Source organism: Eleutherodactylus coqui, chromosome 4 (assembly GCF_035609145.1).
Source record: "Eleutherodactylus coqui strain aEleCoq1 chromosome 4, aEleCoq1.hap1, whole genome shotgun sequence".
Classification (NCBI taxonomy): domain Eukaryota; kingdom Metazoa; phylum Chordata; class Amphibia; order Anura; family Eleutherodactylidae; genus Eleutherodactylus; species Eleutherodactylus coqui.
In genome coordinates, this window is record NC_089840.1 from 274,675,108 (window position 1) to 274,702,643 (window position 27,536).

Here is a 27,536-nt window from a genome sequence, read left to right on the forward strand (position 1 = left end):
CTCACACACGCTCGGCTCTGCTCCTCCATCTTGCACATGCTCGGCTCCGCTCCTCCGTCTCGCACACGCTCGGCTCCGCTCCTCCGTCTCACACACGCTCGGCTCCGCTCCCCCGTCTCGCACGCGCTCGGCTCCGCTCCTCCGTCTCACACACGCTCGGCTCCGCTCCATCCACTCTCTGAATACATCCTCACACAGCAGAGTCCTGCATCCACTGAGCGGAGATACCTGGTCATGTGACCCCTTGTCTCCTCCCACACACTGATCACATGACGATGACATCATCACAGGTCCTGTAAGCACAGCACAACCCCACGGCTTCTGTCCGGCTGCAGGTAATAATAATAATCTTTATATAACTCCAACTTAGTCCGAAAACAGAGCAGTACAGATACCAAAGACAAGGATACTAAAACCACGGTTACATAGTAATCAGCTGATGGAGACAGTAGGGGTGAGGGGCTCCAAGGAGCTTACATACTACAGATAATGGGGGGATACAGAAGGTAGAGGGGCTTTAGATCTGCACGGTGTGGGGGGTGGAGAGTGTGGGATGCTATTGTTAGCGAAATTTCGCTACTTATATGTTTTTGGGTAACCAAATTGGAGATGTAAGATTGAGTATGAGCTCATACAAAAGAAACACCAGGACACGTGTGTGTGCTATGTATCCATCAGACGTGTGTGTGCTATGTATCCATCAGCGATCTCCCCCGGCCTCTTGCCAAAGCAGGGGTATTTATTGCTTTCTAACAAAGGAAATCAGTTATTCAAATTCAGTTCAAAATCTCTTGTGCTGATACGTCCATTTCTCCGGAAGTTATTCGTGAGGTAGATTATGATGTCATCCATCTGGGAGGAGCTTCGGTGAGCGCGCTCAGTTCATTCTTGAATTTAGCCTCATGAGAAGAACATCCTGTTTCTCCTCTCTGTTTGTCAAGGACAAAGACATTCCTGTGTCATGTGTTTTCAATTGGACCCCCGGTGATGCTGCTGCTACATAAGCTGATTAACCCTTATATCTACTTCCTGAGTTAAGGAACCTACTATTGAGTATATAGCTATATGTGTGTATATATACTAGTATATTGGAGTATATATTTTATATTCGTTTAATCCGTCAAAAATAGAAAAACATGCATATATATATAATAATAATAGCATGGAACTTTTTATTCCGCTCACAATATACACATAGACAATGGTCAGGCCGTATAGTGACTGCAGGGGGCGGTTGGTTACAGCTAGGGATTGCAGTCAGTAGGTCAGGGAGTCTGTTATCAGGGGGGTACAGAGGGGTTTGTTTAGGGTATGCGGTATGCCCCCCTGAAGAGGTGCGTTTTTAGAGCATGCATGACGTTTTGTGTGTCTGGGATTGCTTTGGTAGTGCGTTCCAGAGGACTGGTGCTGCTCTGGAGAAGTCTTGGAGGCAGGAGAGAGAGGGTTTGGGTTAAAGGTGCACTCAATCTGATTTCATTAGTGGAGCGGACGGCATGGACTGGATGGTGGATTGAGATGAGGGAGACAATATAGGGGGCGCTGCGCTGTGGAGGGCTTTGTGGATGAAGGTAGTGAGTTTGAATTGAATTCTATATTTGACAAGCAGCCAGTGCAGTGACCGGCATGGGGCAGAGGCGTCAGATTAGCGGCTGGACAGGAAGATGAGCCTGGCTGCCGCATTTAGGATGGATCGGATAGGGGAGAGTCTGGTGCAGGGGAGGCTGATCAGCAACGAGTTGCAATAATCGAGCTGGGAGTGGATGAGGGCAACAGTGAGCGTTTTTAGCATGTGCATGGTGAGAAGAGGGCCAATTCTTGTGATGTTCTTGAGGTGCAGGTGACACGCTCAGACCAAAGATTTGTTATAGCGGGTAAAGCCGAGATCAAGTCGGAATATAACCCCAAGACAGCAGGCATGTGGGGAGCTATGGTGCCACACACTGAGATTGAGACATTAGGACGAGGTTGGTTAGCAGAAGGCGGAAACACCAGTAGGTCAGTTTGTTGAGAGGTTCAGTTTTAGGCGTCTTTCACATAAGCGCATATTGGCCGTCCGTTTTCATGGCCAACCGATATGCGCTGTGATCTGATGCATTGGATTCCAGTGCATTAGATCACATGGGAGTATTTCTGAGAAGTAAAAACGCCCGGCCAAGCCAATATAGCACTGGTGTTTTTACGTCGAGCCCAAAAGATAGTCCTGGAACTATCTTTTGGGGTGGAATATGTTGGCCGCTGCATGGGCTCCTTTGTCAGCTGATGGCAGCGGCCGTAGGTGGGAGGGAGTTTAGCAGCGTGGCTGCTAAACTTCCTCCCTCCGTTCTCCTCCCCACCTGTGCAGGCTCAACTCTAGTTCCTCCCCGCTTGTTCTGTGCAATAGGAGGGGGTGGGGTGGAGCTAAGTGTCCGCCCTCTCCACGCCCCTTGTACATAGCCATCAATGGGAGGGGGCGGGGTGGGCCAGAGCTTAGATCCGCCACTGTCCCTCCCATTGCACAGAACGAGCGGGGAGAAACAAGAGGTGAGCCTGCAATGGGGAGGGAGGGGAAATGGGCGATGGCCTGGTGAGCTCGGCACATTTGCGACGGCCTCACCAGGCCATATGATTGGGTGCACAAACCTTTGATTTGTGTACCCATTCATTAGACTTTTCACTCCCAACGTAGCGTATATCGGCTTGCTATGGAAACGGCCGGCCCATATGTGCTCCTGTGAAAGAAGCCTTAGGTTGAGAGGACAAAGTATTAGAGACAACGGACAGACAGAGGAATGTTGCTGTGATGTCACAGGCGGAGGTACTGGTAGCCAAATCTTCTGATGGTTTGCCCATTAGGGGCTGTGTAGACGGACAATACTGAGCACTGGGGGACCCCAACAGCAAGGGGAAGACAAGAGAAGGTAGAGCCAGAAGGACAACAGCCACACCTAAAGTAGTAGTTGCTTGAGTAGCTGCAGTGCTGGCGCAAACTAATGCCCAACTCGAGAATCAACACACTCGACAAGCCGCTGCTCAACTAGCTCAGATGCTGGAGCAAAGGAACGGCCGACTCCAGAATCAGCGCAAGCGACAAGTAGCCACTCGTATTGTAGAAACTAATGAAGCAAAGCATGCCCGACATTCTTCAGACCGAGAGAGACATTCAATTTTGAGAAGAACAGCTTGGAAATTCTTGGAGGGGGGGAGCTTTTAGATACAATGCAAACAATAACTACGAGTGTCACCCTCAGCTTTCTATTGGCAGAATGAACAAACCATGTTTATATTGCAATGCTCTAAAGTGGCCCCAGGAGACCCCTGGACTATGTTGCCATGGTGGAAAAGTTTTACTATCAACGCTTAGAACACTTTGTAGACCACTACAGACTTTTATGTCAGGATCATCTTCCAGGATCTAAACATTTCCTGGAAAATATGAGAAAGTACAACTTATGTTTTCAAATGACATGATTTGGCCTGACAAAGGAATTGAGCAACGGCAGATTTCGGTCAACATTTTAAAGTCGAATTGCAAATTTATCTACATGTTGGTTCACTACTACTTGAATCAAATGAGAAACACAAGTTCCTGCAGACCTACTTTATGGGGGACGAACAGCAGCAAGCCGAACAATGCTGCAAGAACATCCCAGCCACTAGGGAAGATATTGCCTTATCACTGCAGCGAATGCTGCACGAGAATAACAGCTATGTTCATAGTTTTATATCAGCGCTACAGCGAATGCCCTGTGATGCATTTAAGGTAGTTATTCGGGCGGACAAAATACCTTCTGGTCAACATAAAGGATGTTTTAATGCGTCAACAAGTGATGAAGTAGCTATTGCTATCACTGGGAATGAGATTGGCAATTATTTTGGAAAAATACAATAGTCAGTTGCAACGAGTGGCTGCAGGACCCTCTCATTTTTTGCCATGGAGAGGATGGCTTGTGTTGACGGACAGCAGCTTCTAAAAGCTTCAGAAAGGGAGAACCATGTAAATGTGGAGGGACAATGGGTTGCCATGGCAAATAAATGCGTCAATAGCGTCCGGGTCTGTGATCACTAGGATAAGCTATGATGCATTGCAGTACAGCAGTGTATTATCAGAGCGATCATAGCCTCACTGGTCCAATTTCCCTCCAGGGACATAAATATATATGTTATCAAGTTAAAAAGTTATCATGTCATTTATGCTGCATGATTAACTCCTACACATACGGTTCCGCCCCTCCATCTCGTATGGGAAAGATTATTGTACAAATTGTTAAACAGCATGTATGCAAGTACTTGGATGAGAATGGATTAATTAACCAGAGCCAGCATGGGTTTGTAATAAACAAGTCATGTCAGTCAAATCTAATATCTTTCTATGACAGAATCACCGACTGAGTTGATCAGAGAAATGCGGTGGATATAGTATATCTTGACTTTAGTAAAGCATTTGACAAAGTATCTCATACTATACTTATTGAAAAAATGACCAAATATGGGATTGACAAGGCAACAGTTAGGTGGATTCAGAACGGGCTACATGATTCCACTCAAAGAGAAGTCATAAATGCCTACGCGTTCAAGTGGAAGAATGTTTTGAGTCGGGTATCACAAGACTGTGTCCTAGGCCCAGCGTTCAACATTTTATTAATGATTTAGATAAGGGAATTGAGGGAAAAACATATTGAGTTTTCAAACGACACAAAGGCAGGAACAATGGCTTAACATTGGAGAAGAGAGGATTCAAAAAGATCTGGACAAACTTTAACAGCAGGCAGCGACTTACAGAATGGTATTTAACAGGGAGAAATGCAAAGTCCTACATCTGAGCAAGAAACATGTAAAAAAAACATACAGAATGGGAGGAATTGGGCTAAGCAACAGCACATGTGAAAAAGACTTGGGTATACTAATAGATCATAGATTGAACATGAGTCAACAATGTGATGCAGCAGCCAAAAAGGCAAACACAATTCTGGGATGTATTAAGAGAAGCATAGAGTCTAGATCACATGAGGTAATTATCCCCTCTACTTATTTAGACCTCATCTGAAATACTGTGTCCAGTTTTTGGCACCACAAATTTAAAAAGACATAGACAAACTGGAGCAAATTCAGAGAAGTCACCAAGATGGTGAGCGGTCTGCAAATCATGTCCTATGAGGAATGGTTAAAGGACTCGGGAGTATTTAGCTTGCAAAAAAGAAGGCTGAGAGGAGACTTAATAGCTGTCTACAAATATCTGAAGGGCTGTCACCATGCAGAGGGATCAGCCCTATTCTTATCTGCACAAGGAAAGACTAGAAGCAATGGGATGAAACTGAAAGGGGGGAGACAGATTAGATATAAAAAAAAATGTTTCTTAAACGAGGGTAATTAATCCAAGAGGAAAACAAATACTCTGCAGCATATTCTCCCATAACGAAAAGACAAGCAGCTTCGTTTTGACCTCCACCGTCTTTTTCAAGCTTGATCACATGACCAGATGTCTACGCAGAGACCTGCATACACTGAGCGTAGAGACCGGGTCATGTGATCCCTTTTCTCCTCCCAAACAGGTGACTGATCAGATGATAGTGTCATCATCGCAGGTCATGTAGGCACAGATTACTTCCATGTCCCCTGTCCGGCTCTGCAGTTGGAGTTTTGGGGGTCCCAGCTTCTCATTGTGTAGACACCAGGGAGGCGGCAGGAGATTATCGACCATGTAGTGCTACTTTGGAAAGTTTGGAAACAAACAAAATTAAAAAAGAAAAAGTTCTAGCACTCTAGAGGTTGCGTAGATGACTTATGTCCAAAAGAAGGTAGCATGCAGAGAAAAACAATGGCACTTATGTTTTTTTTGGGGGGGGGGGGGGTCCAAGATTAAGAACACCCCCACTTGTGCTTTAAAATAGTCACTGGAGAGGATAAGGCCCATGATCCCAAATTGGATACTATTTTATTGCTAGAATATACATACAGAAATAAAAGTCTTGCAACACATTTCGAAGGAGGTTCTCTTTTTATCAAGCGTAAAGGAGAAGGACACTCAATTTATAAAGTACATGGTCTCTTGTCTACTGATTAGTGTGTTTGCAATCTACCTCCAAAATGCTCAACTGGGTGTGTAATTCCTGACAATTTGGTGTGGCTAAACTCAGAAGGTTTTTTGTTTTTTTTCAATAGCATGTTACTGGATTGTAGGTGGGATTATGATGAGAATACACTGTAATGTATAAACTGAGTAACTAAATAGATAAATGAGTACGGTGAAGATTATATGGCCGACATATGTGATGGAAACAGGAGGGGTTGAACCAGAGATTCACACAGACCGCCCAGGGGGGTAACGAGATTAGCGCCATTTGGATTGTTTAAAAATGGGTTGTTGAAATTTAAAATAATGAATAATAGTAAGAAATGTATACATTAAAATGTGTGGTCTGTTTAAAGTTTGAATATAAATCATTTTGACATTAGCTCAAAATGCAAAATGTTGGTTATTACACCCCATGGTAGAAAAGCTCTTGAACAGGAAGACATTTCTATTAAAACATTGAAATAAAAATTATATAGATTAAACCAAAACATAAAGTAAATATGAAGTTATTTATCGTAAAAAGGTAACCCGAAATTTAAAACCTCAAAATTTTGTGCGCCTATGTGCGCAAAAAAAATGCACTCCACGGATGTACAAAATGCGCGTGACCGAAGCCCCGTGCATTCTTATACATGTGAGCAAAAAAGTGTGTGGAGCAGCTGTGCTTGTAGAAGCGCAGCTGCTTCACGAAGGTCCCCCATCACTGAACACTGTGACAGCACTGTCAAAGTGTTCAGTGATGATGGAACTCCTTGCAGGGATGAAAGAATCCCCTGCTACAGCTGTGACAGCTTTGGCAGAGGAGCGCTATACCATCCAATTGCTTTCAATGGGACCGGCGCTGCTGCTGCCCCATAGAAGGCAATGAGATGAAGGCAACCCCTGCTGCAATTCATTTTCAGGATGGGGGGGAGCTTGAAATATAAGCCCTACCCTAAAAATAATCCCTAGCTGTGAAAAAAATAAATAAATTAACCCACCTAGAAGCAATGTCTGGCTCTTCTCCCCATCCCTAGAAATCTGTACCTGCCTTCTGGTGGCCAGGTATTGAAAAATCTCCGCCTCCATAAAGTGCTGCCTCCAATCAGAGGCAGCACTCAGCCATTCATTGAATGACAGCTGAGCAGTGCCTCTGTTTGGTCAGAGCGCTCAGTCAATCAGAGGCAGTGCTCAATGATTCATTGAATTCACAGCTAGGGATGATTTTCGGGATAGGGCTTATATTTCAAGCCCCCCAAAAGAATAATCGCAGCAGGCGTTACTGTCATCCCACTGCTGTCAATGGGGTGGCTGTCAATGGGGTGTCTTCGCTGCAGACCCCTCATCACTGAACACTGTGACAGTGCTGTTACAGTGTTCAGTGATGAGAGGACTCCTCGCGGGGCTTAACAGATTTTGCATTAGGGCCCATATACAGAAAGTTCCCCTCTCCATCTATTATTTCACATGTTACCTGTGGTGGTTTATGTTCTTTGTTCCACTATGTAAACATAGCCCAGGAACTTAATGTTTTTTTTTTCTATCCGCCCTCCAAACAAAGTCCCCTAATCCCCTGTCACTGCTGTCTTTACGCGCAGCACGGACCTTACCGGCATGCATTTAAAGCATGCATGTCCTATCTTTTGTAGGTACGAGTATTTTGAGCCTCTAAAAAATGGAAATGTGAGCACTTCATAGGAAACCAATGGTTCTAACAGATGTGATTTTTTTGCGCACATAGGTGCGCAAAGAAAGAAAAGCGCTCATCTGGCGCAGCCTGAGGTGTAAGTGTGCTCATCCGAAAAATAGAAAACATTTAATTTCTACTTAATGTCAAAAATTCCCCTTGAGGAATCTTTTCCAGTGGTGTCAAACGCATGTAGGTGGGGTCACTATCATGGTGGCCGAGAAAATGTTTAGAGGCACCATGCTTCGTGAACCCCATCTGGATATTCCAGCGATAGTGGTTTGCTCTAGTTTTCAGCAAGTAGGCAATCCAGCAAGTAGATGTAGGTCAAACCACAATTCATAAAGTCCCTAAGGGGTATTGATTTAATTGTCCTGTATCAATTTCCTTCCAGTTATAATAAATGTTAGAGCAACACTTACAACCCCCGTATCCCACACTTAAAGGAGTCCTTTAATGATGGGCCCATGGCTGATCGAATACTGTGGAGAGCGCTCTGTTTGCAAGGGTGAGAAGGTTCCAAAATAGCAGCCTATGGTTTCTATGGAAGACCACCGATGGATGTTCTGGAATTTTAGTAACTAAAAGAGGATACCCCCATAGAGTTTCCCACTTTTTGCTCAAAATATTCTTCAATAGGGAATGTTCGGAGTTACATTGGGTTCTAAACTATATTTTTTGTTTAATATAGCCGTGTTGATGATAAAATAATGTTATAGCTTTTGAAAAGTGGAAATAACCCCCCCCCCCCCCAAAAAAAAAATGTTGATCCCTACTGTATCTTATTGGCTCTATACAGACTGTTGTTTTTCACATCTTATTTCCCTTCATCATTGAAGCTCCAAGATGATCTGTATTTATTATTAATTCTCGTGATCCCATGTGAGAGAACTTGGGAAGTCAACTGTGTAAGGTTTAGATTTAATGCTTTATACGCCGTGTTCAGTAGTGAGGGGATTCCAGTAGGGGATGAAGAAATTACAAAAATTACAGAAATTGCAAAAGTTACATGTGGTATTCCTTTATTTGGAAAGAAAAGAGGTGGGGTTGATACAAAAGGTACAGGGACAGGAGGTGGAGCAAGGGGGAACACAGCAATGTGACGATAATATGTGATATACAGTATTTTTCGGACACAAACGGGGTAGGGGTAATATAGGAGGTCTGGGACAGGAAGTGTACATGATAGGCAAAAGTGGATAGCCATAGGAATAGACAGAGGGCATATTATGGGGATGGGGGACTAGATCATTGGTATGCTTCTATGAAGAGGTGTGTCTTTAAGGTGCATCAGAAGCTCTGTGTGTCAGGGATTGTCCGAATGTTGGGGGGTAGAGCATTCCAGAGGATCGGTGCTGCTGTAGAGGAATCTTGGAGGCGAGCATGTGAAGTTAGAAATAGAGGTGTTTAGTCTGAGTGTGTTGGCAGAACGGAGCGCGTGGGTGAGTTATGTATGGACAGGAGGGAAGCGATGTACAGTGGAGCGCATCATGGAGAGATATAACACAGTAGCATATTAGATATTTAATGGGGTTTTGTCACAAAATAAAATTTCTAGCTGCTGGGCCCGCCTTCCCCCCTTAAAATAATAAAACATTCTCACCTCTCCTCAGCCCTGAATGAAAGTTAGTTTACTGCTGCTTCCAATCAGAGGTTGAACTCCTTGCATCAGGGCTAATATTCTGGGTGGTATGATGCCAGGAGTTTGGGACAGTGTTGCTGCAGACTCTGATTGGCTGCAGCAATCACCTGACTTTCTCTAAGCCGTACAACCCCAGGCCAGTGCTGGGGCAATGGTAGCCATTTACCTGCATTCCAGGGGGCTGACGATTGGTGAGTATAATCTATTTTGTATTTTACGTGGGGTGCAGAAGTTAGTAATTTTATTTTTTTTTTGTGATAAACCTTCTTAAAGGCAAGTTTCAGCTGAGGATATTACGGACACATTTCCTCATCTGTGATACGGACGTGTGTTCCAGTCCAACCACGAGTTTTACTGACCAGAATTCAAAGCATCATAGGTCCCAGTAATGCTCTGAGTTCGGGTCAATAAACCTTGCGGTAAAAATCCCATTATTGTGTTTATCATCTTTAGGGTACACGCACAACGACGTTTTTTCATTCATTTTCAGATCCATTCATTTAATAGGGGAAGATTCACATATACTTTTTTGTTTATTCGGATGAATAGTCCAAGAAAAAAAATAGCAGCATGTCACGTTCTTGTCCGAATCTCAGCTGATAATAGTACATCACTATGTAGTGTCCCGCACATCGGATGCACATGGATGGGATGGCCAAGTGTTAACTGATCACTGTTGCGCCCGAGAATCTCGGGCACAACTTTTTAAATGTCTGTGCTTATGTATCTTTAGACCGTACTTATATTGGCGCATGCAAGACTGATCCAATACTGAACTTTTAATATGCATTCTTGCCTGTTGGTGCAATGTGTGTTTTGTGAAAAAAAGCATCGCTGCACATGAGATTTTCACGTGTGTTAAAATAGCATGTTGTTCAAATAGTAAAATAGAAAAACAGAACATTTACGGTGCACTCGCATAAACACCGTACAGCATGTGATTGTGGTGCAATTTTTTTTTTGTTATAAAGAAAATAATAAGCAGTATCACCCAAAAATAGGACATTCTGCGATCAGTTCAAGAGAAAAATCGCTCATGTAAATTAACCCATGTAAAATAATGGGCTCTTTTCATGTGCAATTTGTGTGCATCCCGCAACGCACAGAAATCATACTAAAAATCGCCCGTCTAAAAACACGCATATTCATTGCTGTCTTTGAATCAACTATAATACAGAGATTTGCGGGTGGGGGGGTTACATTGTCTTCTCTTCTTCCCTTTCAGGATACTCAGCTGATATCTTCTATAGCAGATCATTTTCCTGATTGACCCGACAAGAATGGAGAGGAAGAGGGACAAGATGGCGGAGGGTATATTCACCCTCACCCTAGAGATACTCTTCCGGCTTACAGGAGAGGTGAGAGATTCTGGGGATGGCGTCACGTTCCATCATTCTTATCTATGTCAGTCTCTGGTCACATCTACGTCAGAGGATTTACTGCTGATTCATCATAAATTCCGGGAAAATAATAGAGTCGGTTGTTCTGGCAGAATGACGGAAACCCAACAGATCTACTATAAGGCAATTGGAGGTTGTTGGGAGTCATTATTGTCTGTCATCTGACAGAACCAAAACTCTGATCATTTTGTTCTTCTGCTCCTGTGACTGAGTAGAACAACGGAGATGATGAACACAGATGTGAGGAGAATCTTACTAATTGTTGGACATAACTGGAGACATGAAGGACTCCGGGAATGTCTGCAGGGATATTTATGGATGTATCTCCCCATAAACAGGATTACACGGTAGTGAAGAAGACTTCTAGTGACGACTGTCAGGCCCCGGTATCTGATAGATTGGGAAGACCCCTTAGTCCAATCACAGGGCCTCCACCTCACTCCCTGATACTGGAGGAGATCGATGAACAGAAGATCCTAGAACTCACCAACAAGATGATTGAGCTGCTGACTGGAGAGGTGACGCTGCTGGGAATGCTGGGACATTATTCAGTAACGCTATGGCGGCATAACATGTCTGGGTGATGACAGTATCATTGTGTTGTCAGGTTCCTATAAGGTGTCAGGACGTCACTGTCTATTTCTCCATGGAGGAGTGGGAGTATTTAGAAGGACACCAGGATCTGTACAAGGACGTCATGATGGAGGACCACCAGTCCCCCCCATTACCAGGTAATAGACAGGACTAAATCCACACGGCCTTTATTATTGGTATGTAGAGAATAAAGTCAGTGGCTGTCTGTGTTTTCTGCAGGTAGAACCAGTAAGAGAACAGCAGCGGAGAGATGTCCCTATCCTTCTCTACCACAGGATGATCAGGTAGATGGAGAGAAGGTCTCATGAAATCTCTCTGGTCAGTAGGATGGCTGACAAGGTCTTGTGTTCAGTCTAATTATATATTGCACGAAAAATTTTATGAAGTCAAGGTTACTTTAGAGTAACTGAGGAATAAAATGTGTATACACACAGAGGAGCATTAGATTTTTCTCAGGCTGCGTGTACCGATGTCCCTCTGCAGAATATGGCACCCCTCACACTCTCCTCATTTAGGACCTAAAGAATACTTGCGCCAAATTTTACGATTGTACGACAACAGGAAACTACATTACATAGGGATGCACTTACCTTTGCAATTAGCATTGAATAATTGACTTGTGACCCCTTTACTTTCCCTATTTAGGAACTAAAGAATGCTCCTGTCAAAGTTCATGTTTGTATGACACTGGGAAGTTAGAGAATTAGATTTGCTACATTACACAGGGGTGCCAATACTTTTGCACTTAGCATTGCATTTTCAAGTTGTGACCCCTTTAGTTTTTCTATTTAGGACCTAAAGAATGGTCATGCCTAATTTCTTGTTTGTTCGACATCATGAAGTTAGAGAATTAGATTTGGTACATTACACAGGGGTGCCAGTATTTTTGCAATAAGCATTGTAGTTTCAAATTTTGACCCCTATACTTTTACTATATAGGACCTAAAGAATGCTCCTGCCAAATTTCATGTTTGTACGACATCGGAAAGTTAGAGAATTAGATTTGGTAAATTACACAGGGGTGCCAGTATTTTTGCAATAAGCATTGTAGTTTTTGAGTTTTGACACCTATACTTTTACGATATAGGACCTAAAGAATGCTGCTGCCAAATTTCATGATTGTACGACATCGGAAAGTTAGAGAATTAGATTTGGTACATTGCACAGGTGTGCAAATACATTTGCACTTAGCATTGAATTTTTGAGTTGTGATTCCTTTACGTTTCCTATTTAGGACCTAAAGAATGGTCATGCCGAATTTCATGTTTATGCGACATCGGGAAGTAAGAGAATTACTTAGTCAGTGAGGGCTTTCCCTTTATATGTATACTAACTGATAGGCTCGGCCATGCCCAATTTAATTTGATCCAGGTGTTTACATGTTGTTTGCACGTAAAATTTTATGAAGTCAAGGTTAGTTTAGAGTAACCGAGGAACAAAATATGTATACATATAGAAGTGCGTTAGATTCTCCTCAGGCTGCAAGTACCGATGTCCCTCTGCAGAATGTGCCACCACTTCCACTCTCCCCATATAGGACCTAAAGGATGCTTGAGCCAAATTTCACGCTTGTACGACACTGAGAAGTTACATTACATAGGGGTGCACTTACCATGACCCCTTTGATTTTCCTATTTAGGACCTAAAGAATGATCATCCCAAATTTCATGGTTGTATGACATCGGGAAGTTAGAGAACTGGTCAGTGAGTGAGTGAGGGCTTTCACACACACACACACACACACACACATATATATATATATTTATAATTGTGTAATGAGAAAGCTGGAGATGGCGGGATTACAGCCAACCACAGACATTAGATCTCTGCATCTTTTCTAGTTCTGGAGACTTCTGGTTGGAATAAAGAAGCAACAGGTTGGAGTTATACAGGAGACCTGCAGCTATTTGGCCCAGATCACTACTGCTGTCATGTCATTCCGGCTCCTCATACTAATTAATGACCTTTTCTGGCCATATAAAACCTTCCACACGACTTCTCCAACTGTGTGATGACTTTTACAATATTTATTTCACAGCTGGTGAAACTGGATAAAGATCTGATCCCTATTGATGGTACAGAGACACATGTGAGGGGGGATCAGCCGTGTAAGGAGGGGATTCCTACAGATGACCCCCCAGGTGAGACTACATGTAGTCTGTGTTGTCAGGGTTTTCTGCTGAATGTTGCCTTATTTAGCCAAAAACAATGTTAAGAATTTTTTTCATAATACGTTACTCAAGCAAAAATTAGGGGACCTTTTAAGTCACATTAAGAGTAAAACTATCAGTCCCGCACACAAGAGCAGTTTTTTAAAAATCCATATTAACCTCTTGTAGTTTTTGTTAGTACTATTTTAGAATTTGATTGATTGCTTTTTATTACATTTTGTCTTGGATTATACTTCTTAATTCTGTGGGTCAGTAGGAGCACAGTGATACCAAATTTATACAGTTCTTTAATATGTAGTAATGCTTAAAAGTTAAATACATTTTAAGAAAAAATGATTTTCTGACGCTAGATTTTACCTGCATTATTTCTTTCATTTTTCCATTGATAGGACTGTGTGAGGGCTCGATTTTTGTGGGGTGACCTGTAGTTTGCATTGGTACCATTTTGGGGAACATATAAAACTTTTTGATAGCTTTTCATTATTTTTTTTTTCTGATGGAGACCTAAGTAGACCCTTATGGATGTAGTAATACCAATTTGTAGATTTTTTTTATTTTACTTTAGATTTTTACAATCCTAATAAAAAAAAACACTGTTTATTTCTCGACTTTTGCATTGGGAGACACAGTTGAAAACCATGGGTATAGCTACTACCACTATGGGGTGTACACTAAGCAAAAAAAAAAGTGTTAGTTTCTCCTCCCAGCTATACACCTCCTGCAGAAGCCAGCTAATCAGTTTTAGCTCAGAGTCTCGGAGCTCTACTGTCTATGGTAGTTAGGTGAGTATTTTCTCCACTGAGGTAAGTATTCTCTCCTCCCTCTTTTCCTTCCTCTTTCTTTTTACCACTACCACTGCAGCCAACTTTCTTTACTCCACTTCCAACCCCCCCACCCACCCACCGAAACCAGTCAACCTATACCGAGCCCCCTAGCAGATGCTCCTTGGGGTGGCATATTGCTGGGGAGTATGAAGATTTCCCTATGAGAGACAGTTCCATTTCCTCTTTTTTTGCAGGCCTTCTTACAGCTTGGGAAACCGCTGTGGTGGTCCTGCTGGAGGAAGGCAGTATCTTATGTGGCTACAGCCCATGGGGATGCTGCAGGACTGCTTCTCCTTTGTCCTTATCCCAGGTGGCACTGATTTTCATTGCCCATTCTTGACTAGCCAATAATGTTTCTAAAGCTATTTGTGGTAAGAGTTCTCATCTACCAGAAAACAAAGCCAGCCATGCGTGGTTCTGCACAGAAGAGGAGTCTCCAGTTTTGTTTCTTTTGCCACTCCAAAACATAACGCTCTCCTACAAACTGCGCCCATCCTGGGGTCCCTGGCCACTATACTCCAAGTCCGCCTATACTAAATCTTCTATGTGTATGGCTGTTCAGAACCAAGGCAATCAGAGTGGGGTGATGACTTTTCCTATTCAAGGAGACCTAACTCACTCATGGCTCAGACATCTATGTTCAGAAGGTTATCTCTTCGAGCTATGCCATATAGTTTTCTACAAACCCAAAGATTGCTTCTTCAGTTCCAAAATTCCGATCTCTCCTTCATAGTGCAATGCTTTGGCTTATGTGATACACACTTTCTCCTCTAAGGTTGTAATTGTCCCTGTTTCGCCATAAACAGTGCAGGGGGTTATATTCCAATCTCTTCACAAGGAGGACGGCACTGTCCGACCTGTTCTGCATTTGAAGAGATTAAATCAATATGCCAGGGTTCAACAGTTCAGCATGGAGTTGTTGAGATCTGTCATTGCGCCCATGTTTCTGTCATCCATTGATATTAAGCAATTCACCTAGTGATTAGTGAAAAGTTTACAAAGTAATAGAGGATGCACTTACTTGGATGAGGAGTTTGCAGGCACCAGTGATCCTCTAGGTTCGCTTTTAATGTAAGAGGCTTTATATCTATTAGTTCCACGCTTGAAAAAGGAGGTGAATCTGTCTATAAACACTCCAAAACACGTTGCACTTCTCTGTAATTCCTGTACTGTTTGTCCAGTGCAGGACAACCTGAATAATGTGTGATACTTTCTTAAAGCTCCTGCTCTGTAACCTTACTAGCTGTATGAGCCATGGATAAGATCAGCAGCTGAGAGCTCCAGCTGTATGTACTAATTAAACTTCAACGCATGGGAAAACAAAACAAATAAGCTTATTGGCTGAAATAATTGGTCCTTTAGGATGGCTGTCAGTAGATTAGGCGCTCCACAAATTATTGTGGCTTCTGTGAATGGGAAAACCCTTTAACAATTTATATGCAAATGTCATAAACTATTAGTATAATTGTAATGTTATATTCAAAAATATTAAAATCCATTTTATTCTTGCCAGATGACAAAACTAGAAACTCCAAAGGACATCTGATATCAACAGATTATAAAGTGGAAGATCCTGGTATCATACAAGATACAAATGAAAAGCCGGCTATTATCCCAAATATGCCCTCAGCCCTTCACAGCAGAAATCTATCTTCTGATCCTTCTAAACATGTTTCATCTTCTGATTCATTGAAGAATGTTAAACAAAATAAAATTTACAGAACAGATGTTGAACAACAAAGAGTTTACACAGGGGAGAAGCCATATTCATGTTCTGAATGTGGTAAATGTTTTAACCGAATATCAAATCTTTTGTTACATCAGAGAATTCACACAGGGGAGAAGCTATTTTCATGTTCTGAATGTGGGAAATGTTTTAACCAAAAATCAAATCTTGTGTTACATCAGAGAATTCACACAGGGGAGAAGCCATTTTCATGTTCTGAATGTGGGAAATGTTTTAACCTCAAATCAAATCTTGTGTTACATCAGAGAATTCACACGAGGGAAAAGCCCCATTCTTGTTCTGAATGTGGAAAATGTTTTAACCGAAAATCAAGTCTTGTGTTACATCAGAGAATTCACACAGGGGAGAAACCATTTTCATGTTCTGAATGTGGGAAATCTTTTAACAATAAATCAGATCTTGTTAAACATCAAAGAATTCATACAGGGGAAAAGCCACATTCTTGTTCTGAATGTGGGAAATGTTTTAACCGAAAATCAAGTCTTGTTTTACATCAGATAATTCACACAGGAGAGAAGCCATATTCATGTTCTGAATGTGGGAAATGTTTTAACCTCAAATCAAATCTTGTGTTACATCAGAGAATTCACACGAGGGAAAAGCCCCATTCTTGTTCTGAATGTGGGAAATGTTTTTATCGAAAATCAAATCTTGTGAGACATCAGAGAAATCACACAGTGGAGAAGCCATATTCATGTTCTAAATGTGGGAAATCTTTTAACAATAAATCAGATCTTGTTAAACATCAGAGAATTCATACAGGGGAAAAGCCATATTCATGTTCAGAATGTGGGAAATGCTTTAACCAAAAATCAAGTCTTGTTAAACATCAGAGAAATCACACAGGGGAGAAGCCACATTCTTGTTCTGAATGTGGGAAATGTTTTAACCAAAAATCAAGTCTTGTGTTACATCAGAGAATTCACACAGGGGAGAAGGCACATACTTGTTCTGAATGTGGGAAATGTTTTAACCAAAAATCAAGTCTTATGAGACATCAGACAAATCACACAGTGGAGAAGCCATATTCATGTTCTGAATGTGGGAAATGTTTTAACCTAAAATCAAGTCTTGTGAGACATCAGAGAAATCACACAGTGGAGAAGCCATATTCATGTTCTGAATGTGGGAAATGTTTTAACCAAAAATCAAGTCTTGTGAGACATCAGAGAAATCACACAGTGGAGAAGCCATATTCATGTTCTGAATGTGGGAAATGTTTTAACCAAAAATCAAGTCTTGTGTTACATCAGATAATTCACACAGGGGAGAAGCCATATTCATGTTCTGAATGTGGGAAATGTTTTAACCAAAAATCAAGTCTTGTGTTACATCAGATAATTCACACAGGAGAGAAGCCATATTCATGTTCTGAATGTGGGAAATGTTTTAACCAAAAGTCAAATCTTGTGTTACATCAGAGAATTCACACGAGGGAAAAGCCCCATTCTTGTTCTGAATGTGGGAAATGTTTTAACCAAAAATCAAGTCTTGTGAGACATCAGATAATTCACACAGGGGAGAAGCCATTTTCATGTTCTGAATGTGGGAAATGTTTTAACCGAAAATCAAGTCTTATGTTACATCAGAGAACTCACACAGGGTAGAGAAGATATTTTTATGTTCTGAATATGGGAAATCTTTTCACACATAAATATGTTCTTATTAAACATTAGAAAAAACACACAGAGGAGAAGCCACATTCATGTTAAGAATATGGGAACTGTTTTAAACATAAATCACATCTCGCTGTACATCAGACATGTATCTTCCTGATTGTGGAAAATGTTTTAAGCCGAAACCAACTCTCATTAAAAATCAGAAAATTCACACAAGGGAAGAAGCCATTTTTATGTTCAGAATGTGGCAAAAAATCCATTTACATGTTTAGATTGTGGTGAATGTTTTATGCATCATTTACATGTTTAGATTGTGGTGAATGTTTTATGCATAAATCAACTGTCGTTACTCTTCTGAGATCTCACACAGGGGAGAAGCCATTTTCACGTTGATAATGTGAGAAATGTTTTGTATTCAAAAGATTTTTATTGAAACTTTAAGGGTAATAGACAAAACACGAATACCATGAGGTATCAAAGATTTAACATATAAGTTGTGATGAAATAAATTGTTTAACTTGTCCTATTGTCTTTTGCCTAATAACAATTGACTCATATTTTCATGTAAACTTAGGAGTAATTTTGTTGGTGACATATGCCACCTCTCCGTATATACCTCTCAAGTATGAATATACCTGAAGCCCTGCTTATGATAATCAGAAAGGGCTCGGCCTATGGTGTAACAGCTGGCGCCTGAACAGGGACTAAGTGACCAGAACCTCTGATCCGACTTACTCTTGAACGGACAGAATGCACAGACCCATAATCAGGACCATGCTGGCTGGTAAGAAACTGTTATTCTTATCCCTCATTGTGTCTCTGTGCTTTTGTCTGTTCAAAGTTAGGTAAGTATGTTCATTTATATTGAGTGGTTCATTTAAGGTCTAAATTTGGTTCATTTTATATGACAAAGAACCCTGTCAAACAAGCTGTCTCGTTGTCTGGGTTTGAATGAATGTGTAACCCAATGTGTTTGAAGGCCATAATAGTGTCAATAGGTTGAATAATTGTCCTAGTGTGGATATTCTATGATCTAAGTTCCCTAATCTACTGGTAATATGTTCCCGATCCCTGACGAGGGACCAATTGTTTAGGTGGGTCCTGCCCTGTGAAGCCTGAGTTTTTAGGGGCACGCAGAGGAAATACCTGTGTATGTGGTTTAGGTGGGTCCTGCCCTGTGAAGACTGAGTTTTTAGGGTCATGCAGAGGGAACAATTATACTGTAGGACAAGTGTCTGACTTGTGACAAAAATCACTTGCCATAGTAAACATATCCTCAGACGGGGTTACCGTCTCCTCAAATAAGGAGGAAAAAGGTTATTAAAAACCCATGTAGATTACCAGTGACACATGGGTAACAGATGGTCTAAGAAAGCCACCTCAGATGAGTCAGAATGAATATTGACCTAAAACATAGTAAAGAATATGGAAGGTAAAGAAATAGCCAAAGAATGCAAGGCTTTGATGTCTATCATGAAACAGGACACCAGACATGGGACCCTTAGTCCCGGGCTGTAAATAGCAGTATAGGAATGCGCCACAAGGTCTTCTAAGAATCTTGTTCACAAATATCCAATCTCCAAGATGTCAGAGAGCTGCAGAACATGAAGAGGGTTTCCCTTATGAAAAGGGAACCCCCGGGGGGCGTGGCCAAGCCTGCAGAGTGTGAGGACGCACTGAAACGTGGCTCCGGAGCCATAGAGGCTTTTAAGGCATCTTTTGGCATTTTACAGCCAGCAAGTGCTTCCCACACTAAGAGAAAGAACCTTCCTGCAGTGTGAGGATCATTTAAAGCGGTTTCCCCACGAAATCGGGACATCGGGAGTCTCGGTGCGCTGAGCCGGCGCGGAGTCCTGCACGGGAGCGGGGGAGAGGAGAGAGAGCGGTGCGCACAGAGGAGCCTCTAAAGAACTGTTTCCCTGTAGCGGAGGATCCCCGGTGAACTTCTACCGGCAGCGCTAGCGGAGGGGAGCTGAGGAGAGCCAGGAGAACAAGAGCGGCTCACAGGACGCTTCCCCTGACAGCCCCACGAGCGGGAGCCGCGGCGACAGGCAGGAGGGATCCCCGGTGAGCTCCTACTGGCAGCGCTGGCAGAGAGGAGCTGAAGAAAGCCCGGAGATCAAGAGCGGCTCACAGGAGGCTTCCCCTGACAGCCCCACGAGCGGGAGCCGCGGCAACAGGCAGGAGGGATCCTCGGTGAGCTCCTACTGGTAGCGCTAGCGGTGGGGAGCTGAGGAGAGCCAGGAGAACAAGAGCGGCTCACAGGACGCTTCCCCTGACAGCCCCACGAGCGGGAGCCGCGGCAACAAGCAGGAGGGATCCCCGGTGAGCTCCTACCGGCAGCGCCAGCGGAGAGGAGCTGAGGAGAGCCCGGGGAACAAGTACGGCTCACAGGACGCTTCCCCTGTCAGCCCCACGTGCGGGAGCCGCGGCAACAGGCAGGAAGGAGAGATAACAACGATCACAAAAGCAGTGAGTACCGGAGACCCTGATAGGCCTCCCCACACACTAGGCAATCTCTCCAGGGCTAAGGGAACGTTCATTGTAACCCGAACGTCAGCTCCCCGCCAGCAAACCCGCTTCCCGCCAGAATCTCCCGCCATCCAGCCCCCTCCCCCTCCATCTTCCCCCACCGTGCCTGCGGCCATTAGAGAGAGCAGAAGCTCTAACCTAAAGGAACTGTCAGCCTAAACGGCACAAGGGGACAAAAAAATCAAGTGGACATGCAGAAATTTCTAAAAAAGAAAAGCTTACAATCTCCAAGCACCACTGCAAAATCGCTTCCCTCACAAAACACCTCTGACCAAGCAACCCCAGACTCAGAGCTGGATAGCGATATGGAAGAAGAGGAGTGTGACCTCAGTGCCCAAATATCCAAATCTTTCCTTCAAAAAGCACTTCTGAAAGTCACCCAACCAATAATGTCTGAACTGGCGGACATCAAAACCGAGTTACAACAAATGGGCCACAGAGTGGAGGACCTGGAAGGTTCATGCTCAGCCATCATAGAACACGCAAAAGCCACCACGCAAGTAGTGGGGGTCCACCGCTCATACCTTGACCGAGCGCTTACTTTAATTGAAGATCAAGAAAACCGTAGCAGGCGCTGCAACATCCGGATAAAAGGTCTACCGGAATCCTGGGCTGCAGAATCCTTACGCAAAGTGGCTGAAGAGATTTTTACTGACTTACTGGGAGAAGAGAGGGCCACTCACATCCAAATCGAAAGAATACACAGAGCAATTAGACCCAAACCAAAAAACGGAGACCCGCCAAGGGATGTAATCTGCGGCCTGCTTTCCTTCACAGACACAAGTGCCATTTTAAATGCCGCAAGAACCCGCCAGACATTTAAATACAACGATGCGACACTGTTATTCTTCCAAGACATCGCGCCTTCTACTCTGGCAAAAAGACGGATACTGCGACCGCTTCTAGAAGCTCTGAAATCAAAAGGAATTCAATACTCCTGGCTGTTTCCATTTGGCCTAGCAATCAATGATGCAGGACACAGATTGACGGTCAGAACCCCGGAAGATCTCGAGGCGATTTGGCAACAACTGAAAATAGATCCAATAGATATACCCTCCTGGATGCCGACACAATACGATCTTACTATGCCCCCGCTTCCGGAGGTAGAGCCTTGGAAGTTAACAACAAAGCTCAAATCACCCAGAAGCAAAAAATATGGGGCAAAAACCTCATCCTAAGTCAATTTACGAGACTTTTCTTTGTTGTTGGAGTGGTGATGGCCTCCCAGATGAGTGGCGCTGTGGACCAATGAGAGTGAGACTCAGACACGATACTCTTGCTTTCTGAGTATTAAACGGCCTACTTCACACTGCCTTCTTCACCAGTAGCGTTATGGAAAAAGAGACGCTGGTGGGCTTCTTCTCGCACGATTCAAGTATGCACGAAGGAGTTTTTATGCTTCCCTCCCTGCGCGCTTCCAGACCGGCATAAGAAGAGGGCATTAGCACCGGACGTTAAAGCAAAGTGTTTTAAATCAAATCTGTGCTGGTGGAAGTATTTTAGCCCTAAATGATTGGGATTGTGCATGGGGGGGACCGAGCTGGAGGAGTGGGTCCTGGGGCTGGGTGGGGCCTGGGGGTCGTACGGGGGTCGGCCTGCCGGGTCCCCTCCCCGCCCGGGGATCACAACGCGAGAGCTATTTGATCAAGCTGGTCCACCTGCGTTCTCTAGTTATAAGAAGTTCCTAGGCAGAATGTGTCATGTGGGCAACGAAGGATACAATTGCACTAATTATTGTTTTGAGTTAATGTGCCTTTTTTTTCTCCTTCTACCTCTCATCTCGTTCACTTTCTGCTGCTCCGACTAGCCTCTCTCCATATCCAGGTTGAGCCAAAACACCAGGACTTTGCCAGTGGAGGGAGGTGCCCGCCCAGAGGGCGGAGAAAAATTCCCCAGACGGCACAGGCGGCACCGATAATAACATCCGACCACGCGCCATCAGGGGAGGCCACACATGTGAGTGAACCTACCACACACAGAACTCCAACATTCGCCCTTATTCAAGGGCAACACCGAGATGAGAAAGACACCGACAGCAGAGACCCGCAAGGGAAGGTTGTCGGGGTGCTTCTGATCCACACAAAACAACCACAGACCATATAAGAGTAGACTGGACACATATACCCCAGTCAAGAACCCAAAGTTAATTGCAGACCTTCTGCTAACAGTTTAACCCGCTTTTCCCTCCACCTTCACTTTCCGCGCAAATCTATACGTATACAGAACCCAGAAATATGTCTGCGAGACATCTTGATAACGCTGATACCTCACAACACAAACAGAAAAAACAACAGAAATACCCCACACACCCCCAAACAGGTAGCACAACATTCACCACCTTCAACGCTAAAGGTTTAAACTCCCCTAACAAAAGACACCATTTGATATGGCTATTAAGGAAAAATAAAACCAAAATCGCATTCCTCCAAGAGACCCATTTTAAAAGTAACAAGATTCCAACCCTCCCAAAAAACTATTTTAAACAATGGTTCCACAGCTGCAACCCCTCCTCAGCCTCTAAGGGAGTCACTATTGCAATTCACAAAGATCTCCCCTTTCAGTGTGAAAAACAACTAACAGATACAGAGGGACGCTTTATATTCATTAAAGGCAAAATAAGAGGAGTCCCATACACCCTAGCTAACATCTATGGGCCCAATACGAACCAATCTAAGTGGCTCGCGGATACTCTGCATACACTGAGAGCTTTTGCGGTGGGCCAAGTGATTCTGGGCGGGGATCTAAATGTGACATTAAACCCGTTGCTAGACACCTCGAGGGGCAAGTCCCAGGTCTCGCAGAGGGCGCTGAAAAAAATTCATTTAGCCTTGCAGGAACTAAATATAACTGACTCTTGGAGATATAGACACCCAGGGGAAAAAGATTTTACTTTTTACTCGCACATTCACACCTCACACCAGAGACTTGATTACATTTTTGTGTCAAACAATCTACTAAAAGCAATACACAGCTCCCAAATAGATTGCATAACAATTTCAGATCACGCCCCAATGCACACGAGTTTAAATATATTTTCGAACGAGTCGATACTAAGAGAAGAGGAATACAAACAAGAGCTGATAAAAAATCTCTCCGAATTTTTTGAAATTAATTCAAAAGACAACACAAATGCTCCCTTGATAGGGGAAACGCACAAGGCTTTCGTAAGAGGCCTATTCATTTCCCTAGGTTCGAAACTTAAGAAACAGAAACAAAAGAAAATAGATGATCTCTTAACAAAAATTGCAGTCTTAGAGCGGAAAAGAAAAATAGCACTTGTAGAAAAGGCACAAACGGAACTAAATTCCCTCAGAGATCAATTAAGGTCAATCCTTGACAAAAAGTTCACTAAATCCTCTATAAATTACAAACAAAAGATCTATGCACACGGAGACAAGGGTGGAAAGCTGATGTCAACCCTCATCAAAAAAGCTAGGGAAAAAACCCATATCAAAGAAATTAAAAAAGCCTCGGGAGGGAAAGCTACATCATCTAAAGATATAGCGACAGAATTCCATAACTACTACACAAATTTATACAACATTGAAGGCAAACTCACACAAATAGAGCTTGAAGGAAAACACAAGAATATGGAGATATTCCTTAAAAAGCTCACTCTCCCCAAAATTAACTCAGAAGAAGCCACAGATCTACTGACCCCAGTGAATCAAGAAGAATTGACAGAAGTAATAAATAGCTTTCCTAACGGCAAGAGCCCGGGCCCCGATGGCCTCACTACAGGCTACTATAAAACACTACTACAAAGTCTGGAACCCCATCTTAGAACTACATTAAACGCAATTATGAACGGAGCCACATTTCCCACACAAACACAGGAAGCCCACATCGCCTTAATACATAAAGAAGGCAAAGACCCAACCCTATGTAACAACTATCGCCCCATCTCTCTACTGAATGTAGATATAAAAATCTGGGCAAAAATAATTGCTAATCGCCTGAGCAGAATTATACCCAAACTGGTCTCTGATGAACAGTCAGGATTTGTTAAAGGTAGAGAGGGAAAGGACAACGCCGCCATACTCCTACACTCCATACAATATGCTAAGAAAAAGAACATCCCCCTAATTTTCCTGGGGATCGATGCTGAAAAAGCATTTGATAGAGTTAACTGGGCATTCATGAGAGCGACTCTAGACAAATTTAATTTCCCTCGCCAACTAACCGACGCTATCTTCTCCCTCTACGCAAAACCCTACGCCAGAATAAAAATTAATGATACCCTATCCCAACCATTTAATATAACAAACGGTACGCGCCAGGGATGCCCACTTTCCCCCACACTATTCATCCTTACACTGGAAATTCTCCTCCAGGCGGTTAGACAATCCCCAGAAATTCGAGGCTTGGAGGTTGGAGGGGATTGTATACAATCTGCTGCATTCGCAGATGATGTGCTATTCCTGATCACAAATCTGGCACAGGGTCTCAAAAGCTTAAATCTCCTGCTAGATGAATATGGCAGCTTCTCTAACCTAAAAGTGAATATAAATAAATCGGTAATACTTAATATTTCGCTGCCCCCCCACAGGGCAGAAGAAGTGAAGAGATCATCCCCATTTATATGGGCAGATCATTCATTAGACTATTTAGGTATCAAAATTACAAATAACCTATCCAAACTTTATGAGATGAACTTGGGACCGTTAATAACAGAAATCTCATCACTGCTTACCGCATATAACTTTCCCATAATTTCTTGGTTTGGGAGGAAAAACCTCATTAAAACATACATTCTACCTAAAATCCTATACAAATTACAAATGTTACCAATACACATACCCAAATCCTTTTTTAAGAAAATCAACTCACAATTTTCACGTTTCTTCTGGAAATACAAACGCCCGCGTCTGGCATACTCTTTAATGTCTAGAAGAAGACAACACGGAGGAGTGGGCCTCCCTAACATATTGGAATACTACAAGGCAATAAACCTTAACAGATGGCTAGGAATTGTAGCCCCGACCAAAAGCCATAAATTAAGAAAAATCGCACAACAAACCTATGGCAACAACCTTATAAGAGATTTGTGGCTTCCCTGCCCAAAAACATACAGAGCCAAAGATTTTAGTATCCTACTGAGGGGTATCTGCGAGACCTGGGACGCCTTATCCCACAAGTTGGCCCCCCTGCCATCACCATACACACCCTTAAGCCTGCTCCCCAACATCATCAAAAACCCTAAGACCTGGATCCCAGAGAACCTCTGGAACATTTTTGAAGAAAACACAATTCAGGATTTTCAAAACATTATGCACGAGGAACCCACCACTATTATTAACGCCCTAGGCTCACAAAAGAAACTACAAAATCTCCATATTACGCACATTGCGAACACAATCGCTACATTTAAAAAAGATTACCCCTCCACAAGGCCAACTACGAATTTGAAAGGTTAATAAAATCACAAAATACAGAATCCAGGAAAATTTCCTCTCTAGCCAAAAATTTTGCAACACCTCACACATTAGGCAGACCATCGTATATCTCCTCGTGGGAGAAGGAGCTGGACATTAAGTTATCGGAAGCAGAAATTAAAACGATATTTAAAGCTTCTTATGGCGTCTCTCCATGCGTTCGCCTCCAAGAAAACAACTACAAACTATTGTCCAGATGGTATAAAACCCCCGAGTGGTTGTATAATTACAAACTTGCGGATTCAAACAGGTGCTGGAGATGCCAGGAGGAGTTGGGATCTTATTTACACATCTGGTGGAATTGCAAAATAATCAAACCCTTTTGGTCAGAGATTGAAAGCGAAATGCATAGAATCCTGGGAAAAGCTATTGTCTTAACTCCAGACACGATAATTTTAAATAGACCTAACAAGTCATTCAATCCCCTAAAGGACAAACTAGCCGCATTTATGGTGGCGGCAGCTAAAGCATTAATCCCCCTCCACTGGAAAAGCCCAGCACCCCCCTCCATTACGATGTGGAAAACAAAGCTTAACCAGATAAACCAGTTTGAGGAGATCCTTAGCTGGACAAACTCGACATACCCAATATTCTTGACAGTATGGTCGCCTTGGGTGGACTCTTGCTCTAGTACCACATCCCAAAGCTGATTCCCCGGAGCGGACCCCTCTAAACTCGAGGCGAGCAGCTCCACCGGAGTCTCTACAATATTCTCTCCAGTTAATACAACCTGAAAGGAGACCAGACTGCGCTGGAGCGGAGTCATACCCAAGTAGCGAACAAGTAAAGACACTAGCTGGAAATAATCCACCTCACACAACAAACTCAACCCCCAAATGCCATACACTAGAACAATTATCTCACACCAGCTCTGAGCCATGGCATCCCATCAGACTTGAGACATGACTGATCGACCCCTTCCATCTGCAAGACCACAGAGCTTTAGGGTGCTTGGAGAGCTGCCAATTGGGAGTTATCGGAAGGACGTCGCTAGGGCGCTCGCGTCCCTGCACCCCCCGGTGGGGTCGTGACCGCCCGCACACAGGCGACTAAACCTGAAATTCGCCTCAGGGACTTAAGAGATATGGGAAATAACATTGTGATCCACAATTTGATTAAGTAGGTATCGCGTGGGAAACAACAGTTTATGTACAACGAAAAACTAAAGATTGAAATCTGAATACGGAGATTTGAGACCACCCCCCCTTCGCCCCCTCCCCACCCCCTCCCCCTCTCCTTCCCCTCCCCCTGCTCCCCCATCCTCCCTCTCCGTTTTTCCCACCCTAGCCTTTAAGTCGTACCCTACAGATAAGTTGCAAAGTTTTGATAAGCATAGGTACTTGAATGCGATTACCTATGCCCACTCTGGCCAGATAAATAAAGGCTCTGAGACGGATGTCTGACCAGGCTGGGCAGTTCAGATACACGTCAGTTTGATATAATGTTATGATGGTAACACTCGCATACAATTTTGTAAGAAACTCTTTGTACTCCAATGTTATTGAAGTTTAGACAAACAGTTAGTACTTATGTAAGATTGAATACCATGTATGAAAAACTCTTTCAATAAAAAGTGAATTAACAAAAAAAAAAAAAAAAGAAAAGGGAACCCCCGCAAGAGAATGTAGATAGAAAACTATTAGAAAAAGGCGTCACTGCGCTTCGTGATATTGTGCTATGAGTGATAGTCTCCCCGGCTGTGGTCAAATGCAATGATAGAATATAAAGGCAGTTTTAAAGATGCTAAAATGGAGGCAGCTGAAGGTTGGGACAGATGTGCCTGCCTGGTTGCTAAAGGGAAGATAGAATTGAAAATGATGGTGTCATTAATTACAGAATGAGAAAGACAGCATC

The 27,536-nt window shown here is 43.1% G+C and overlaps 1 protein-coding gene across 1 annotated transcript in view; it reads left to right on the plus strand.

The window, feature by feature from the left end:
• LOC136624508 (zinc finger protein 585A-like) overlaps nucleotides 1–17,791 on the plus strand; it is a 44,455-nt gene extending 26,664 nt beyond the window's left edge. Inside the window, exons 5-6 of the mRNA XM_066598494.1 lie at nucleotides 6,732–6,770; nucleotides 16,094–17,791. Coding sequence (XP_066454591.1) covers nucleotides 6,732–6,770; nucleotides 16,094–17,703 — 1,649 coding nt within the window. The 3' untranslated portion in view covers nucleotides 17,704–17,791. The remainder of the gene's footprint in view (nucleotides 1–6,731; nucleotides 6,771–16,093) is intronic.
• The last annotated feature ends 9,745 nt before the right edge of the window (nucleotides 17,792–27,536 follow it).